General features: G+C 42.9%; 1 protein-coding gene across 1 annotated transcript in view; it reads left to right on the forward strand.

Moving 5' to 3' along the window:
* LOC148323526 (neuropilin-2-like) overlaps nucleotides 1-19,208 on the forward strand; it is a 78,831-nt gene that overhangs the window by 22,675 nt on the left and 36,948 nt on the right. The window contains exons 3-7 of the mRNA XM_088314906.1: nucleotides 1,310-1,491; nucleotides 6,753-6,980; nucleotides 9,816-9,971; nucleotides 10,058-10,227; nucleotides 15,282-15,437. Coding sequence (XP_088171032.1) covers nucleotides 1,310-1,491; nucleotides 6,753-6,980; nucleotides 9,816-9,971; nucleotides 10,058-10,227; nucleotides 15,282-15,437 — 892 coding nt within the window. The remainder of the gene's footprint in view (nucleotides 1-1,309; nucleotides 1,492-6,752; nucleotides 6,981-9,815; nucleotides 9,972-10,057; nucleotides 10,228-15,281; nucleotides 15,438-19,208) is intronic.

The raw sequence follows: 19,208 nt of genomic DNA on the forward strand, positions 1-19,208 counted from the left end.
ATTCTGCTGCTTTAGGCTACAGCTCTCCCGTGACTTTAATGAGGGCCGATTCTATAGAAAGCATACAGATAGATAACGTCACATTTTGGACGGTATGGCTGCGATGCAAAAACTAAATACACCAGATTTGTTCTGCTCAAGTGTTACTGTAACGCACGCTTGCAAGAAGTATCGATTCATCTCCTGTGTAATAGCATAAAAGTGGACTTTCTTTCAGGCTTCCTTCACTGATCACACTGGAGAGATGTAAAAAGCTCAATAGAAGAGCAATTAACATGACTGTGGTTAGAACTGATCGATAAAGGAGCTGAAGATGTGCAAATAGACTCCAGATGTACTTATTAGGTCTTTAAGTCTCTCGGTGAAAATGGAATTAACTAAACTCACGATCACATTTGACGTCTTCTGTGGTGGCCAAGATACTTGGAGGAATTTTGCTGTCTGGGCGCTATTTTGAAGGCAAGCAGGTGACCGGCTGCTTGTTGTCCAGACACAGAGGCGACATTCTTGTCTGCAGACGGAGTCTAACATTTGTGCTCAGTCGACAAAATGGAATAAAAATAGATTCAGGAAACGATGCAAAGTTGAAAGACAACAATTTAGGTATTAAAATGACCCCCCCCCATTCAACTGTCTCAATTTCCTTATTGAATCACCTGTAGTTGTTGTGAGACTTGTCTCAACCTTAAATTGCTGTAAGAAAAAAAAATAGTATTTAAGTAATGTGGAATTTTTATCAAATCTAAAAATATTTTGTTGACTGATATATAAATAAGCAATTCAATTTGGATATGGTGGCATTAGTGACAAAGATGCAATCACAGCATGTTCCATTTTTATATGTTCAGATTGGAAGTAGTAATGTTTTTTTTTCATTAAAATATAGACTTCTTTATGTACTGCATATCTTTTGGTATTGAAGTAATAACACAATTAGGAAATGTACGGGGCGAATTTTGTGCAACCGTCAGTTTTGGTTGTGCAACACTTACAATATGTGTACTGTGGTGTTTATTATGGAATGTTTGAATTATAGATCTTCCCCTGAAGCTGTAATAACACAACCGCAGTTCTGCTGACAGTGAATATTACATTCAAATACATTTCATCCTTTTTTTTTATGCTCCTCCATGGATTTAACGGAGACGTTGCACAGACGCCGCTGATGTTATCATTGCAATAAATGGGACATTATCTCTTGATATGACAGTCACTGAATATGTCAGACAGGAGAAACTCCGCCCACCATCATCTCACATTAGTGTTTGTGGAAAATATGATTGAATTCATCTTTTTATGCCCTTTGCAGGTATGACTATGTCGAGATCCACGACGGCAACTCAGAGTCAGCCGACTTGTTGGGAAAGCACTGCAGCAACATCGCCCCAGCACCAATCATATCATCCGGACCCGCCCTCCACATCAAGTTTGTGTCTGACTATGCGCACCAGGGGGCTGGCTTCTCGCTGCGCTATGAAATTTTCAAAACCGGTAAGGAGATGTCACGGTTGACACTTCATGATGCTAATTATTATTCAACTCAAAGCAGGTTATTAGGCCTTCGTTGGGACTGGTGAAATTCAAATTACCCGAAGATAAATGTGCTATGAAAGTAACAGGAAAAAGGAACAGGAATTCATTACAGAATTTATTTTAACATGTTGTATTAAACAACAGAATATCCACATCGCAATGAGTGATTTCTCAAATGGATACACATAATTATCCATTTAGCATCACGCTTTGAAAATCTTCCGGGCAGGGCCAGAATCATGAAGAAGGCGGATATGACGTCATCGAGCCACATCTTGGACTTTCTGGCTGTGAAGTGTGCTCGTTGTGGTTTTTCTTCTCATTCATTTTGTTTCTCCTTTAATTAAACAATAAAAAACGATACTTAGCGACAGCTTGTCATCGGCATTAACTTAAGCAAGGTACATGAGTTCCAAAAATCGGGTCGAGTATGACCATCTTTCATCTTTCGGATCAAAGTCAACAAATCCTGATTGTTGAATATCCCTAATAGGTTATCCAGAGTGCTTGATAGTTTCTCTAGTGTTGGGTGTGTGAACCCCCTCCACCCCCCCAACCCCAATCGGCTCCCGAAAACGATGGGCTCCAACAGTCATAAATGTTAAACCGGTTCATTATTTACGATCGCAAATCTTCACGTGTGCAGTCTACACATAGCCACACACGTTTTTTGTGACTGTTGCCGGGCACAAATAGAAGATCCAGTGTTTGTGTTGAGTATGAAGTGCCCCTGTGGCACAATGCTCCCCCCCGCAGGTCATTCTCTGTACTACGAAAAACATCTGGTTTCTGGGGGGGGGGGACCTCTGACTCGGTGGCGAAATTGTTGAGTGTGTTGTGTGCAGTGTTGGTCTTCTCAACTACACTAAAAGAGCTGGGAGAGCATGATTTGTGTGTGTGTCTCTCTTGCTTTTCAGGTTATGATGTTACAATTCTTTATGGGTGTAGCCTGTTTTACCGCAGAAACCGAAAAGAAAAACTGAGACCAGAATCAAATCTTTATAGTCAGGTGTGAACATTCCTGCATAACTCAACCCCTAATCTTTGTTTGGATTACTTCACTCTCTCAAGAGGGGTCTTATCTCCATGACTCACCCCCAAATCATGTAGTGCACCTTTGAAAGCCGGCTAACCGTCACTACTTAGCTAGTCATAGGAGAGCCAGCTTGCTTCATTTGGTGACCAGACCTAATTTGTCCCCCAGATGTCATGTAGACCGTAAACAGGTAAAGACCGACTCAGCAGAGGACCCTTGAGACCGCTTTACACCTCCCACGCGAGACCTCAGTGCCCTCATTGGCCCCGTGTCCGTCTGAGCATTACGTGCTCGAGATAGCCAGAGATCCCCTTCACGCTGTCGTGGGTCAGCCAAAGCGAGACCAATTGAGATGAAGGGCAAGTGAGACACTCAGAGGGGCACATCATGTCTTCAGCCATCTTGTTCCGTTCCCCCCGAAAGCATTCCGCACATGCCTGTTTAATTGAGTCGTGAGCCCTGAGAGACACTGTCACACACAGGGCGGGCTGAGGTTACAAACACAACACGTGTGCTCGTCGACGTGGGATGTGTCTCACTTTCGGCCACCGGCCTGTAGGGATTTGTTCTGCGCGTGTGTCTTTTGACACTCGATTCCCTTCAATCGACTTTGGGATGAGTGTCTGAGTTCACACTCTGGAGTCTGCGGTCCTTTGCGCAACAATGTTGCTGATGTGAACTGCAGAGGTGAAGATCACATGATGGAGCACTTTGGATCTCGGATGGAATTTTGCTGGCGCTGATATGTGCGAGTTTGCAGTTTACACAAGAATCTTTTAAGTCTAAGCAGGTAAAAAAAAAAAAATTTTTTTTTGGATTGTCAGTTAGTTAATCTACATAGGGTACAGCAGAAGTAGTGTGCAACAGATGTTGGGCATCTATCCATTTTCTACAGTATACGGCGTACTGACTGCAAAAGACAGACTAACAGCGCATAAAAAAAAAAAGCAAATACAAATAAATTAGAAGAGTTACATTTTTGCATACCACATTATATTACATCATAGCAGAAGACGGTTAAAAGGAAGATATTTGGATGAATGAGGTTGTAGTGTGTTCCACTCGTTTAGTGCAATAAGGCGAGCGTCAGGGTAAGGTTCACTTAGTTGTTCCTGAGATAACAATACAGATCAGTTACTTTGGCAACGGTCACGACTTTTCAAAATGAAAACATGTTCCATGCTGAAATAAACGGAACTTTTGTGAGATAGGAGTTGAAACTTAAGGGATGTCCGAGCAGGCAGCGGCTCCTCAATGAGTTTTCAAAGTCTGTAGCCCACTGTCTTGTACTCCATTGCTTCAAAGCATAAATTGGATGTGTTCATGCTTGCGTTTGTGTATGTGTGTGTGGGGGTGTGTGTGCGTGTGTGTGTGTGTACCAGGCAAAGAGGGAACATTTTGAACATTCAAGCTGCTGGAGCACAGTTAACAAGATCTTGTTATCCTGGAAGGTGCAACGTAACGTCTGCTTGTGTGGGTGACTGTTTTATAGACACATGTCTGGATGAAAGTGTGTACGTGTGCGTGGGTGTGCGTGTGTGTGCGTCATTCACACCTTGGATAGTTTCATTATTATATGGCTGAATATGCTGTTCCTGTATGTTTGTCCCCCTCCACTTATTTTTACCATATTCCCCTCTTAATAATAATAACAATCATTACTCTTTATTTTTCAATATTTGCTGGATGATTAAAAAAATATGTGAATATTATTCATCATGTCAAATTATTGCGGCTGTTTTTGTGGTTACTTTCAAATATATATTTGATCTAGCGTCTGGCTCAGTCTGGTCTTTCTCCTCCAAATGTTTTCCCATTGTTCCAAGTGTGTCATGGAGCCATGTCGTTGTGTCTATTAATGATTTTTCTCTCCCGCTTGGAGTCCTTCATCCCTAAGAGAGGATGATTTTTAGAGAGGGTCTCTGTCCTAATCCCTGTCTGTGTTGGGGGAGATTGTCTCGCTACGTCTTTGTGTTCTGACGAGCAGACCTTCACCGTCTGAGTAAGAGACTAGTCGGAGTGTGGAAAGGGCATGTTGGCAGATGCTGAAACGTGCAGAAAATAATGTGTTGCCAGTTTCACAAATTTGAAATTAAATCTCCGCCATACTTGGAATGTGATGCTTACGACCCATGCAAATACTTGGATAATATCATAAAATGAAATGAAAAAGGTAGAAATGAGTCAACACAAAAAGTGTACAAAAACAACAACAAACGGTTTGTGTTTACACTTTTGTTACTATGGTAGCTGTAGAAGAATTACAACCAATCCAAGGGCACCCCTGGTGGGGCAGCCAATCAAATCCTGCTGTCTAGGCAGTGCGCCCCCAGCTGTTATTGTGACCCAGAATCCGCCAGACGCACTCACACGCCCACACACACGGACACACGCACGCACACACCCCCACACACACACGCACACATACATACAGTATATGAATGCACAGATGTTGTATGAGCCATTACAAACAAAGGCATGTCTGCACGACACGTCCATTATTGTTGTGCAGAGTACTTTACTGTACATTATCTCACACGTACATTGTTTTTCTTTATCCTGAAATGAATCATTGCACGTCATGTCAGCTAATATATTAAATGTGATCCAGTAGTCTGACTATTCTTTAAACAACATTTTGTGTTATTATGAATAACAAAAACGTGTAATTTTGACTCACAGTTTGTTACGGTTACAATTTTAGCATCCATTGATGTTGGTAAAATGCAACACTGTACCAACTTTAGAACAAAAACAAGTTTTATGCTCATTCTTTGAATATGTATTCTGGCTCAGTGTGTAGCAACTTTAGATGATGGCCACATTCATGAACATCTGACTCTCTATAAAAAATGAAACTTGTGTCTGCGCTGTTAGTCCAAAATCAAAGTTGACAAATCACCTTTTAATGATTGCAGGATGGTTTTAAATGCTCGTAATATCAAATGATGTCATATAAATGAAAGCTCGGGCTGTTACTGTCTACTATCCCCCAGCGATTCAAAATCTACCCAGCAACAGAAATCACCGTACAGTGCAACAACAACATTCTCGATGCCGACAGGCAATGACTCAGACAAAGCAGGGAAAATCAAAATTCAACGTGAAGAATGACTAATTCATATTTTTGCTACTTCAGTACGTACATTATGATATTGTGTAGTATTATGATTTTCAAAAGACAGGCAGCAAGGTGGAAATACGGGTTAAGAGGGCATGAAAGGAACATATCACGTGAAAGGAGGGCAGAAGTGTTTATGTGATGTGCATGAACTTGAAGTAATGAGAGGGGGGGTTAAAGTGCTTCTGGCAACCAAACTGGTCAGGCGATCACACGCATGTACACGCACACGCACACACACATGCTTGCAGTCATGCCGACCCACATTACTGAGGGGGTGAGGTGGGTGACGAGCGAGTAGGTGTGTGCGTCTGATGTTATTTCATACGTGAGATGGTCATAAGCAAAACAGATTGATAAGTAGGACAGAAGAAGTGACACGCGATATCACTCAATGACAATTTTTTTGTTTACAAACATTGATGTACGACTACAACAGGAATATATTTGGTGAAGGATTTTTGTAACTGTTTTAAATAACTCTTCTAAATGCACATAAGTTAAAACACCCGAATTTGTTTGCATTTAAACATGCCAGAGTCGATGCTCCCTAAATGTGTTACTTACTTTCTCTTCATTTCCTTGTGGAAGCATGCAAGCGCAGGCACCCAAACAGACCGGAGGGAAATGGGTTACTTTAAGAGGCTTAGACAGTAGTGTGAGTGTGTGTCTGTGTGTGTATGTTTGGGTGTGCGACTATACATGCTTGAGTACACTAAAATAATAGTGTCGCTGCCCCACGCCAATTGTGTGTGACAGAACACTGATAGAGGGAATTTTCCAGTGAAGAGGGCCAACATTGCCTTTAAACGGGTATGAGTGTGTGTGGTGTGCATATGCATGTGTGTGAGATTATGTTTTAAACTACTATTAACGGACTAACCAACCATCCTGGTACAGTGCACACATATTGTTTGGAGAAAAGAAGTCGGACACCCTCTGAATGCATATGCCCCCCCCCACCCCACCCAATATCATATCGAGAAGGGGGTCAGCAAGTTTGTACAGTAAATACCAAGAGTGATTATTTAGTCCTAATATACGTTTTCTTCTTCATCCTAGGTTCAGACTGTTCCAGAAACTTCACAAGTCCCTCGGGTCTCATTGAGTCTCCAGGGTTCCCTGATAAATACCCCCACAACCTGGAGTGCTCCTTCATCATCGTTGTGCCCCCCAGCATGGACGTGAGCCTCACGTTTCTCACCTTTGACCTGGAGAATGACCCCTTGCCTGGAGCAGAGGGGGACTGCAAGTACGACTGGCTGGAAGTTTGGGACGGGCTACCTGGAGGTGAGGCACATGTTTGGTTGGAGTTGATCGTCATGTTTTGCTTGTGCCGCTATAGTTATCGTATGGCGTGACATTTATAACTAAAGTGTCACGAGAATGGCAGCCCAGCGGTTAGCCCATCTTCCTCACAGTTCTGAGGTTTAGGGTTCCTTTGTGGAGTTTGCGTGTGCTACTTTACTTTCGTAGGTTTTCTAGTCCAGGGCGTCCGATGCCTGTCACCCAAAGCCAGCTGGGATAGCCTCCAGCTCACCTTCAACCTGAGTGAGAATGAGATTATTCGAAAAATGATGGCGGAATATTTTAAGAGTTAAGCCTTGAGCACAGTAACGTGTTAATGATGTTCCAACCATTTCACGGTGGACTCCACGTAGTCAAGTGAAATGAGAGTGTTGCTCCCTGCCTACATCTGTATTGATTTACTTGGAATGCCAACTATTTTAGTAGCGATGCGTTGGTTGATAAAAGCTGAGCTTCCAGGCAAAATGTTGGCACCTACCCCGGAGTAACCGCGTATGTTTTCATGGGGAAAATAAAGTGAGAGTTGTTGAGTGGAGAGAGAGAGAGAGAGAGAAAAAATAGGAGGTGAGGGGGTTAGGATATTTCTGTTTTTGCTGCTGGAATTACTGGAGAGAGTTGAGAGGGACAAATCCTCAGCACAGAATGAGTGGATATAGTTTCAAGACATGGAAGAGGAAAAGAGAGGAAAGGGGGCACAGTGGAAAGGCTAAGCAGAAGAAAAAAAAAGAAAAAAAAAACAAAGGATATGTTAAGATGAATAAGTGGAGGCCAGAAGTCCTCTGGTTTGCCTCCAGAGAGAGGATGGGAGAATTTCAAGGAAGGCTACTACATAGTAGGATTACAAGAAGAACAATCCAAGTTGCAGCCAAAAAAAAAAAAAAAGCTCCATAATTTCTGTCAAGAACTGTACATGTTGTGGCATTCTTATAGTTCAGGGGAGGGCAAACTTTTTGATTGGTGGGTTACAATGGGTTCTAAAATCTGATAGAGGGGCCAAACCAGGAGCAGATTAATTTTAAATGAAAGTGAACAAAAGCATTACAACAATATATCTGTCTTTGAATAACCACAGTATTTAGAAAATAAAACGTCAACAAGGTTTATTCATTTAATTTTTTTCAAGTTCGGCGGGCCGGATTAAAACATTTAACGGGCCGCATGTGGCCCCCGGGCCGTAGTTTGCCCACGCCTGTTATTGATCATTATCCTCCCAAAATAAGAATAGAATGGAACAATTTTGGGCTCAGATGAGCAACTGCAAAAGGTGACTAAAAGGTGAAAAAGAGTCAATTGCACAAATTAGACGAGTCAGTTAAAGTTACTGTTATGGCGGTACATCTTTATTTTGTATTTTTTTTTAAGGTGAAAACTGAGGGAAAATATTACATCAATAGTCGGTAAGATGAGACAATTGGGTGAGATTGCACAAAGGTTTGGAAAGGAAAGTGAAACGATTTTGGAGGATGTTTGAAGGGAAGGAAATCCAATGGATGAGATCAAGAGGTGAAGGACTTTGAGTTTTTAGTGCTTCCAGAGGACACAAAAGGCAGGAAAAGATAATGACCACGTCGTTCAGCGAGGATGCTGAAATAACTCGCAAGTGTGCAAATCAGCACATTACATCCATCTTCAAGTGTTTGCCATAAAGCTTCACTGTTATTACGACAATTTGTGTGGTTTTTTTTTTAAAGTATCCCCCCCCCAATGTTATCAGGAGAAGAGTTATTACTATTGTTTGCTCAAGAGGCCTATTTCAAATATCCACCCATTCCAAAAGGAAAAAAAAAAATCAATCGCACTGATCGATTGCTGGCTGTTTTCTCATCTTCTACCTCCTCCACAAGCTTCAACATGTGTGTGCGTCAGTTGGTGAGGCGCATTCAGCGCGTATGAATGTGCTATCATTGCTCGGAAGCCTTCCCACAAGCACACACACACACACACACACGCGTACACGCACGTGCACCCCAGGGCCCGAGATCATGCTCATCTGTTTGTGTTGACATATACAAGTTGCTGTTTCAGGGAAGACGACAGTAGATGCATCACTTTGGTCCTTGAATTTATACACACACAAGCACACACACACACACACACATCCGCATGCACGATTAAAGTGTACAGTGTGAAACCACGTTCAACCTACCTTGCTGGGGATGAATGATCGGAAGGAGGGTGGTGACAGGGAAAGGTGTGGCCCTGACTATATTTCAGCCGAGGACGGAATTAGAGAGGTTGGGTGGGGATAAAATCCACGAAGGAAAGGATGGTGATAAATGAAAAGGAGGATTTATAACTAGGTGCGAAGAGTAGAACGACTATAACTTTGTCAAAATGCCAAGATAATGGTTAGGATTTGAGATGCTTTTTATTTTGATGTTTTATTAATGACACAAATTATGACTTATTCACTACTTGGAAATTGTTGGAAGACAACTGTGCAGTTGTTTGTATATCTGAACTGATTATGGTAAGATAGTAGCAGATATGTTGAAGGCGACACCCTGGACTGGTTGCTTGTAGATCACAGGGGACATCTAGACCTGATTGGGGCGCCGGCCAGTCAGGTGATTAGTTCAGGCAATGAAGCAGTTGCTGCTTCTTGGAGCTCAAAGTTTGAAGCACATGATGAAGCTTTAGTGTTAAACTGCAACCATGACTCAATAGGTACATATGACAAAGGTGGAACTCGCGCTAAATACCCGAGAGAGTCGATCGATGAAGGGCATTGCATGTGTAACAAATATTTGTTTTGTGACCACACCAACATTCTAATTCAAAATTGACTGAAACTGTTTCATTCTTTCTGATCTCCAGTGGGCCCTCTGATTGGTCGATATTGTGGGACCATGGTACCACCGGAGATCCAATCTTCGACTGGGATTCTCTCTCTTTCTTTCCACACTGACATGGCTGTGGCTAAAGACGGCTTCTCGGCGCGGTACAACATGACGCACAAGGAAGTCAGTGAAAGTAAGTTAAATGAAAATCTCGATGATTTTTGTCATTTAAAAACAAATGATAAAATACCAGACTAAACATTTTCTTTTTTCTCACAGCGTTCCATTGCAGTAACGCTTTCGGCATGGAATCCGGAAAGATCACAGATGAGCAGATCACAGCTTCATCAAGTTTTTATGATGAAAATTGGCTGCCACATCAGGCCAGACTCAACTACAACAACAATGGATGGACGCCCAATGAGGATAGCAACAGAGAGTACATACAGGTACGGTACGAGAGCTTGGTGGAGACAAAAGATTTTTTATTTTTTTTTGCCTTCAACAATAGCACGAGTGCAGCCATATTTCTGAATTGCAGAATCCTATTCATATCGCGCAAAAAAATCTCAAGTGAAGAGATTGCATGGTTATTTTCACAGCATATTTGTCCTTGTGCTGGCAGGTCACACATAATAACTCTCGACTGCTATATTTGTATCGGTAGGACGGAGAGAGCGAGAGTGGGTGGCGTGGTGTTATCAAGGTTTAGCAGCTCGATGCCTCAGTAAGGCATTGTTTACTGTGTTCCATCACAGTGCCAACTTTGTGCCAGCCACTTGCCAAGCCTGAGTTATGAGCTTGTCTGGTTCATGGAGGATGAGAGGGGGGGGGGGGTGCGAGGTTCACGCACCGCTCAGACAGAAATGGATTCCACGCAGCCAACGAGGCCCTCCTTCGTGACACCCCTTCTGTAAACAATAGATTATCTTGTTGGGTGTCACCTTCCCCGAGCCTCCCAAAGGCCGCCCGAGTCTGCTTCATATGAGATGATTTCCAAGATCTTTATTCATTTCAAATGGCATTCTCGTCCCTCCCATGCAAACTGCCACCCGGGTATTGTTTGTCCTTTAAAGTTAAAAATCATGACAGACGTTTGCATTGCAAATGTCTACTTGCCACTGTTTTAATTGCATCCCATAAGCTGTGACCGTCTAAGCTTGAAGATAGTTCATTCCGGGACACAAGTTGAGGGGGCCCAAACCAGAGCCACATCTGGCACTTTGAGGTTATAAACATTGCGCAATCAAGTAGTTTGCAAGAATATGACATCATGTGGCACAAGAAGGCATGATTACATATGCTCGGACTGTTTTTATTGGATTTTCTTGTATTCATGGCGTAGAAGTGCTTTTATAGCAGCAATTTCTTATAATTATGACTTTACTACTTTGTCAGTCTAGCGTATTGAAAAATTATGGTTCAGTTGCGATTTGTGTATAAATTGGTCGCTGCTGTAAGAACGGAACTTAGTCATAAACCGAGGTCGCCTTCCAAACCTCATTTTTGTCTGCAGTGTGGATCTAATCTCTTGGACGAATAAATGACAATATAGGTTGAAAGTTCCGCACTTGATCGAGAAAATCTCGAGGATAGCCGTGCAACCATGCATCTCTAATTAATTGATTTCTGACGAACCAGTGGAGCGCGGTTGCGCTTTAATAACAAAGAAATGAATTAGCAAATCACAAACATTTTCTCACAATATCCCCTGATTAAAGTATCACAAAAACAAACCCATTCATGCATGCTTGCCTTCGGCTCTCTGTAGTCTCATTTCAACAGATGGACAGATTTTAATTTCATTTACGAACCAAAGGGACACAAGAAGCAGATTCAAGTTTTTGCACTCCTCTCTTTGTCTTAATGAATACTACCTTTACCGTCTAATGAAGCTGGATCAAAACAAGGAATAATCTCGCAGTAGCAAATGTCTGGACTCCGCTGTGGCCGAGGGGTTTTGCACATGAAACACCGGAAGGAACTGCAGACAAGAAATCACATGTGGTCAAGGTCCCATCAGTCTGCACTTCCTTCCTGTCTTACTGCCCAAGAAGATAATAGATCACGCTTTACCGGTCGGTCCTCTTGCTGATATATTTGCCATAATGCAATAGAACAGAAAACAGTATCACTTGCGCCTTCCATGTGTTCGACTGGATGTCATTGTGACACGCCCTCCTCCAATGGACTCGAATGGTTTGCGACAGTTGGCTGGAAATGTAACTTTTACTGGAGGCGACCTCTCGTCTTGTCTTTCTGTCTGTCTCTGCTGCTGACGACTAGTTTTGTTCTGAGGCCGCTACGTTCCACTGAGACCTTCAGCTGTTTGCCTGCGTTAACACCCGGCGGTGTGTAGCTCTGTGGGTTTGTGTCCTGCTGTGTTGGTGTCTACGTGCGTGAGGAAACGTCTCCGGTCTTGACAAGCGGCTGTCATAAATGCCATCATGCCTGGCCTGTCCTGTATACTTGAGTCTTGCACCTTGTGTGCGAGTGTGTCCTGTGATTGTGTGTTTGTCTATTTGCACGTGTCCTTGTGTGTCCATTAGTGTTGGAATTCATTTGTCCAATTGCGAGTGCATAATTGTATTTTTTGCGATTTTCTTTTTTAAGAAAAATCCATTAGTGTGTCTGTTTGCTTGAGTGAGTGTGAATGTGTGTGTCCATATAATATATTAGACTGTGTGTGTGTCGGTGTGCGATTGTTTCCTACGATTGTGTGTTTTTTCTATCTTCATGTGTTTTCGTGTGGCCTTGTGTGTCCATTAGTGTTTGAATCCATGTGTCCATTTGTGTGTGTGTGCGTGCGTGTGTTTGCGGATTTTTTGTGTACGTATCCATTTGTGTGTTCGTCCGTGTGTGTGTGTGTGCTTGTGTGTGTGTCCATCTAGTATATTAGGGTGTGTTTGTGTGTGCATCCACGTGTGTTTTTGTGTCCATGTATGCGTGTGTGTCTTTGTGTGTGTGTGTATGCGTGTGTATTGATGCAGCTAAAGTATGTTTTGCCAACCCGTAGAAACCCCTTTCACTCTGTTTCTGCGAAACTGGTTTCTGCATCACAGACAGCTTTCATCAGCCTTTCAAACAGAGCGAAATATGTCCGTCTCCCTCCCAGATTTCCTCCGCCTCTGTTATATCTGTGTTATTACCACGGAGCCTGGAATTTGTGAGTTGACTTCCACTCCCAATTCAGTGACAGTGTTTTCCACATAAAAGAGTGACCAGGAGGAAGACAGACATTTGCTGGCTCTAATAAGCTGTCTGAAAGGGGCTTCAAACTTCTTCTGCTCGCTTCTATTGCTCGAGCATTGTGGTCCATTGTGAGGCTTGGTGCAGATTGATGATGTGAGTGCCGGTGCCTGCGTTATTCCAACAGTTGTGTGATTGATGAGTAGTCTTTCCAGGGACGCTTCACTTAGCATCCGTCTTTATCTCTCGGCTCTAGCTCTTATTTGGTCTTCACCTCTTTCTCTTTCTTTTTCCTGTTGTCTCACTCACTCCTCACCTCTTCTCACCCCCTCTTATGTGTTCTTCTCTTCAGCTCAGGACTATCGATTAGGTGTCTTGGTGGATCTGTGTCTGGGCCTAAGTGAGCAAGAGTGTGCGTGTGCGTGCGTGTGTGTGTGTGTGGTGGGAGTAGTCTAAAACACCTGTCTTCCTGACAGGTAACAAACGCAGCGTTTTGCCTCCCCTGGTGAGGCGGATTGTAGCCTGGTGGGCTGCTCAGCACTCCCACGCATAATATACACATCACACATTCTGACTGAGCTTATGCTACCAACATCTCTCGTGTTGTTGTTGTTGTTGGTGTCATTATCCTTATCTGAATGTCAGTCATTTAGTTTTCCACAGAATTGCCGAGGAATGTAAATGCATCATGATTTGTAAGCATTATATTCAGTAGTGGGCCTCATTTGGGTTTGAAACTCCTTTTGTTTTTGTGTATGTTCTCCTTGCGCTTGCATGGATTCTCTCTCTGTACTTCCAACCATGACCTTAAAAGCTCTCATTGGTGTTGAACTGTCACACTACGACGGGATTGTAATATTTTGGTTAATTCAATAGCAGGAGGTACTCAGTTTTTGACAGACTTGCATTCCTACGGCAGCCACATCGTTTTCCACTAACACGAACACAGATACTAAGTCTGACTTAACAATCAGAAAAACACAAATCAGTTGAAAGAAAACTATTGTGGTGGTTAACTTTAGCTTTATTTTTGCAGCATGACATCATATTCTTACAACGCAGCACAAACAAATGACCCCCTTCAACTAGTGATGGAAATATGAAGCTTCAAATTTGCTTCTAGATGGCACTGTCTTAAACTAAGGGGTTTAAGAAATGGCAAGTGAGCGTACTTTCAACCCAATGTTGAATAGAGATTGCCACCTAGAGGAGAGAAAAAAAATAACAACTGATTCATGAAGCAATTATGAAGCTTCATTTCCCCATCACTCCCTTCAACTACATGAGTGAGGAAAACAACCAGAAAGAACTCTCGGTATAATGCAGAAGAATTCTACAGCAGTGCAAGCTACAGCGTTGCCCTACACAAGTCACATTATTAGCTAACAACGTGATAAGAACACGAAATAAAATCAATCCTCCCTTATAGGTCATACTGTACATAAAATAGTTGAGCAAGGTTACTGAAAGTCATTTTGAGGCTTTACTTCTCGATGCCAGCTAGCCAATCTTGGGAAATGTCCCTGTTCGGACACAGAGCCGATGCAAGGTCAAAATTGCAGTTCAGGTAAAATGCCACATATATTAACGCATGCAGCGTAGCATCCACAATCAGGTTGGAGAGGTGATTATAGCTATTGTATGGCAGGAAATTAAAATGAGCCTCTGGTCATCACTATCGATCTGCCAGAGGAGAGAAGGGAGGGAAGACGGAAAGGGAGATGAAGAGCATAAAGCAGAATGGGGAACGTGAGAAATGGTTAGTGAATAGTTGAATAGTCTGTATTTGCATGTTTATGTCTGCCTTCAGGCAGTTTTAACACTTTAGGACATCAATTGTGAGGGCCCGTTGACAGCTTAAGGATTCAGAGTCATGGACTTGAATTTCAATTGGGTTAAATATAGATTAGTGGAGTGGAAGAAACAAGAGGGTTTTTTTTTGTGTTTTGTTTTGTGTTCACACATTTCATTCGATGAGGGTAACTTTTATCAGCTATGGAAGTTATGTTGTCATTTGTTCATGTGCAACCTCTTGTCAGATTTCCCAATATACTGTGTGCTTGTTTATTATAATGGGTATGTTATCTTTGAGTAATCTTCACCATTAAATTTAGTTGAACATTTGCATAATTATGCTTTGAGTATGCAGGGCCAGAAGCTGTAATGTCAAACCAAGTTTAATGTGGAAAATCCCACGTTCTTGTCCGTGTAAAATCCCCCCCCCCAGCCGGTTGTAATTTATCATCCTTTCGGGACTCTGTAACCCAATCGGCAAGCTTCAACCTGATGCATATTTTTTTTTTTCTGCAAACAGGTGGACCTCTACACGTTGAAAGTGATCACGGGCATCGCCATGCAGGGCGCCATTTCCAAGGAGACGCAAAAGTCATACTTTGTGACTACTTTCAAGCTGGAGGTCAGCACCAATGGCGAGGACTGGATGGTTTACAGACACGGCAAGAATCATAAGGTAGGGTCAGAGCCCACCCACACTCACATAGTCCTTCAAGAGTATGGCTCGGAAAAAACGGCAACTACAAATAGTGTGGAGGATCTTGGGTGACACGGAGGCTATGACACAGGCATGCGTGTTAATAGCTGAAAGAAACACGAGATGGAATATTCAGCAGCAAGTTGACCACAACCCAAAAAAATCCAACCTGTCTGCCTGCAATTCTAGCCACCATCACTCATTTGGCTCAATTTAGTTTTTTTTTCTTTTTTTTTTTTAACAGGCAAGCACACGTCTCCAAACTCCTAATGATAGCTTACATCATTGCATGGGACCACACCGCACAATCTGCTATTCCCATCACATCTGGTTACTGTTACTTGCTTGTGAAAAGTTCTGATTTTCAGCCAAAAAAAAGAACGCTCTTCTAAGCTGCTTCTCTAAGGTGTTAAAGCATTCGAGTTACGCTCCAGTCTAGAGATGCTGTGAAGAGCACTACGCAGATGTTATCAGAGCTCTTAAAATCACCGCCTCTGCGGTTGAATGGAAAAAAGGATTCCTGCACCGGTCGAGCAGTTGCGGCTGTTTTTCCCATTGCAGACGTTCTTCCCATGCTAGCGCTCCGCACAATTTCTCCTGCGGTCTAACACCATGTCTAGCGCTAGACTGTAAACCCTTCAGGAACACTCACAGAAACATCCGTAAAAAATCTTTTCAAAACTCTTAAGGGGGGAAACAAGCGAAGCAATGAAAGCTTGCTTGATTTTTTTTTTTTTTTGAGGCGCAAAAACCCCAAAAGATTTCTAACGTAACGGCATTGGAACTGATTAAGCCTCTTTTTTTTTCCACTTCATTTTAAGATTGTTTAAAAGGATCGCTAAAGAGAAAAAAAATATCATATTGAGGGAGGTAAATGAGGCTTTGCCGATAGAATTTTTCATCGATGAAGCATGCGGGTGAGTCAATGTCTCAATGAAAAGTTTGATGATGACGCTTAGTGGTTGGTACCGGCACTCATAATCCTGCTTGATTCCGCCATAACCATAGAAAGCTGTTTCACAGCTGAATGCTGACAGCGACACAGATTGGGCGAGCGTGTGCTACTCCAACAAAATCTTCTGGGGGGGGGAGCTTACATGGTGATAATATGCATCTCTTGTCTAGTACACACATACACACAAACGCACCCACTCACATATTGCATCTTCCAACCATCTTGGAGGAGCGCTGGTGAGTCCGGGACATTTGCGATTGCTTCCAAGAGTGTTTCTCCTCACTTGCCATACTGTGAGCGTGCATGGGCGGGGCTGCATTATAATCAACCCTGCAGTCGGCCATAGATAGCTCCGAGCACACCCTACAAAGAAAACCCTACAAACAAAAATGTTGAGACAGCTGACGCTCGGGCTTTGTCTGGCTTTGATCAAAAAAGGTGGGCGAAAAATTCAAATTTGTTCCGATTGTTTGAGATGTGGTGAGCCCTGCTCAACACAACAACAAGGTTTTGGAGCTTGCAGACACAAAGTGAAAACAGATCTCAAAAGGATGTTTGGTAAGACTACACAGAATGGAGGACAAGATATTTTGTCATGCGCAAGGACGCCACAACCAAAACAAAAAAGTGGACCAATGGTAGGTTTTAACGGACACTTTTCGCTCAAATTACTGGCCCAGCATGCATCTTACTCTTACATACTGGCGTACTTTTAACAGTCCTTGCGGTCGATCGGGAATTGTTTTCAAACTTTCCCAAATGCGAAGAAAGAAACTTTTTCTTGGCCATTGTCATGTAAATGTTCCGCTCAGGGTCATTACTTCTTTCATTTGTTAGATGATACTGTTCCCACCGGTTTTAATGCTGCTGTGTTATTGATGAAGTCATAAAACATGAAGCAACATTTTTGGACCAAGCTAACGAGAGAGAACCCGCTGACAATTTATCTGTTGATGAAATGTTTGTATCATCCCGGCGCCTGATGGCTCCTCGTAGCCGACATACCTCACATGGCGAAGCAGCAGCGTTCTAAATGGCATAAGCGGCTATAATGCATAAATCATTAAACAACAGTGGTCAAAAACATTTTTTTTTCCAAAGTCTGGATTTCATTACAACTGGCTCAGATAGAAGCATTCTGTTTGAAAATGTACCTTTATATGAATGACAGATGAGAAAAGTCGTGTTTTATTCATGGCTTAGTGAAAAAAAAATGACTGTTCCTAATAAAGTGACCACATGCCAGACGTTTTCCTGTATTCACTCCTTCTTGAGTTCTCTGTAAATCTCTCCATCCATCAAGAGCTCCCTCTTGTCCTCTCTTGCCCGCTCTTCGCATCTTCATTTGCATTATCCTTCCCCATCTTCTTGTCCCTTGTCAACTTTTCCATTACCTTAACTCCGCTAATAGACAAAAGGGAAGTTTACGCTGCTCGTATAAACCACCGCACGTTAATCCCTGTAAATTGCTGCCATTTTTCTTTTATGAGCAAGAAACATAAAAGAAGGTCAACGTCTAATGAGCATTAGCTGATTTTGCCCTGACTGAGAAGCACTTTTTCCGATTGCAATAGTTTATTACCGACGCACAACGCAAGCATACACAAAGACGCAGAAATGTGAACATCTGGGAGAGAACCCATGGGGGGGGGCGCAACTGTCAACATGCAAAAATGATTTGTGCGATTGCTAATGTATTTGATAATGTCATTCGTGGTCTAATGCGAGCCAGATGACGCATATGGAAAACACTGTGACTTGCAGGAAAGTAAGAGCGACGCATGCAAAAGATCACGCAGTCCAATGAACTGATAGAGTGGACAGAGCCTGAGTCGGAAACCCTGGGGTAGAACGTTTCCTGGGAACAAGTGAGTGAAGGAAAGCGGCAGAAGTCTGGAAAGAAGTGCACACGAGGGGGGGGGGGGGGGAGTTGGGAGCAAAATGAGGTTGGAATGGATGGATGGGAGCGCGAATGGCGCCAAGGAGCAGAAGGGGAATAATGAGAATAGCAGACCAGGGTGTTGCCTGCACAGATGTCTCGAGATAGATCCGCTGGCCTCCGGAACGTTAGCCTGCGTGGAGGTGAAGAGAGGGGAGAGAAAATACAAGACAAGTGCGAGTACATGGGGAGGAAGGCTGGGAGTTGAGGAGGAATCAAGAGGGAGGCTGAGGTCAAAACAGACGTGATAAATGAAGATGCTCCGTGAGGAAATGGAGAGGAAAAGGACAAATGGGGAAATTATCAGGTAGTCATGTATCATTTCCTTTATAAAAAATTTGGGCTGAACGCGCACACTCACAAACACCCACACACACACACAGTAGGACTAAACTGTGTGTGTGTGATGAGATGCGAGCAGATGGAAGATGTTTTACTATTTTATAACTCTGTCCGCACACATACTCACAAAAGACGCACATCATAGACTTTTGAATAATTCAGTATGTCTGCACCGGTCCTCGCTGGCTGACTGAAGGAGCACCCGTGGGCTCTCGACAGCACACACACACACACGCGCACGCAAAAGCCAGACACACCTGTTCTTTAGTTAGGTGAGCGTGTTGTATTCCTGCTCATGCTCTGCATGGATGCTAATGTGCTGGGAGCCAAGGTTTGTCGCCAGCCAATTTGAGAGCCAGACACTCACATTTATGTTGTGGGTCCCTACAAACTATTGTAACTTTCGATAAAAATACACTCACTGACAAAGACTTGGGCTTTCACTTGTGTATTTTCGACCTTTTTTGATTCAATATCTTGCTCATGGTCTCTTCATTCTCAGGATTGAACCCAT

This window comes from Idiotropiscis lumnitzeri, chromosome 14 (genome assembly GCF_059441095.1).
Source record: "Idiotropiscis lumnitzeri isolate Australia: NSW breed Sydney's pygmy pipehorse chromosome 14, RoL_Ilum_1.0, whole genome shotgun sequence".
Taxonomy (NCBI): Eukaryota; Metazoa; Chordata; class Actinopteri; order Syngnathiformes; family Syngnathidae; genus Idiotropiscis; species Idiotropiscis lumnitzeri.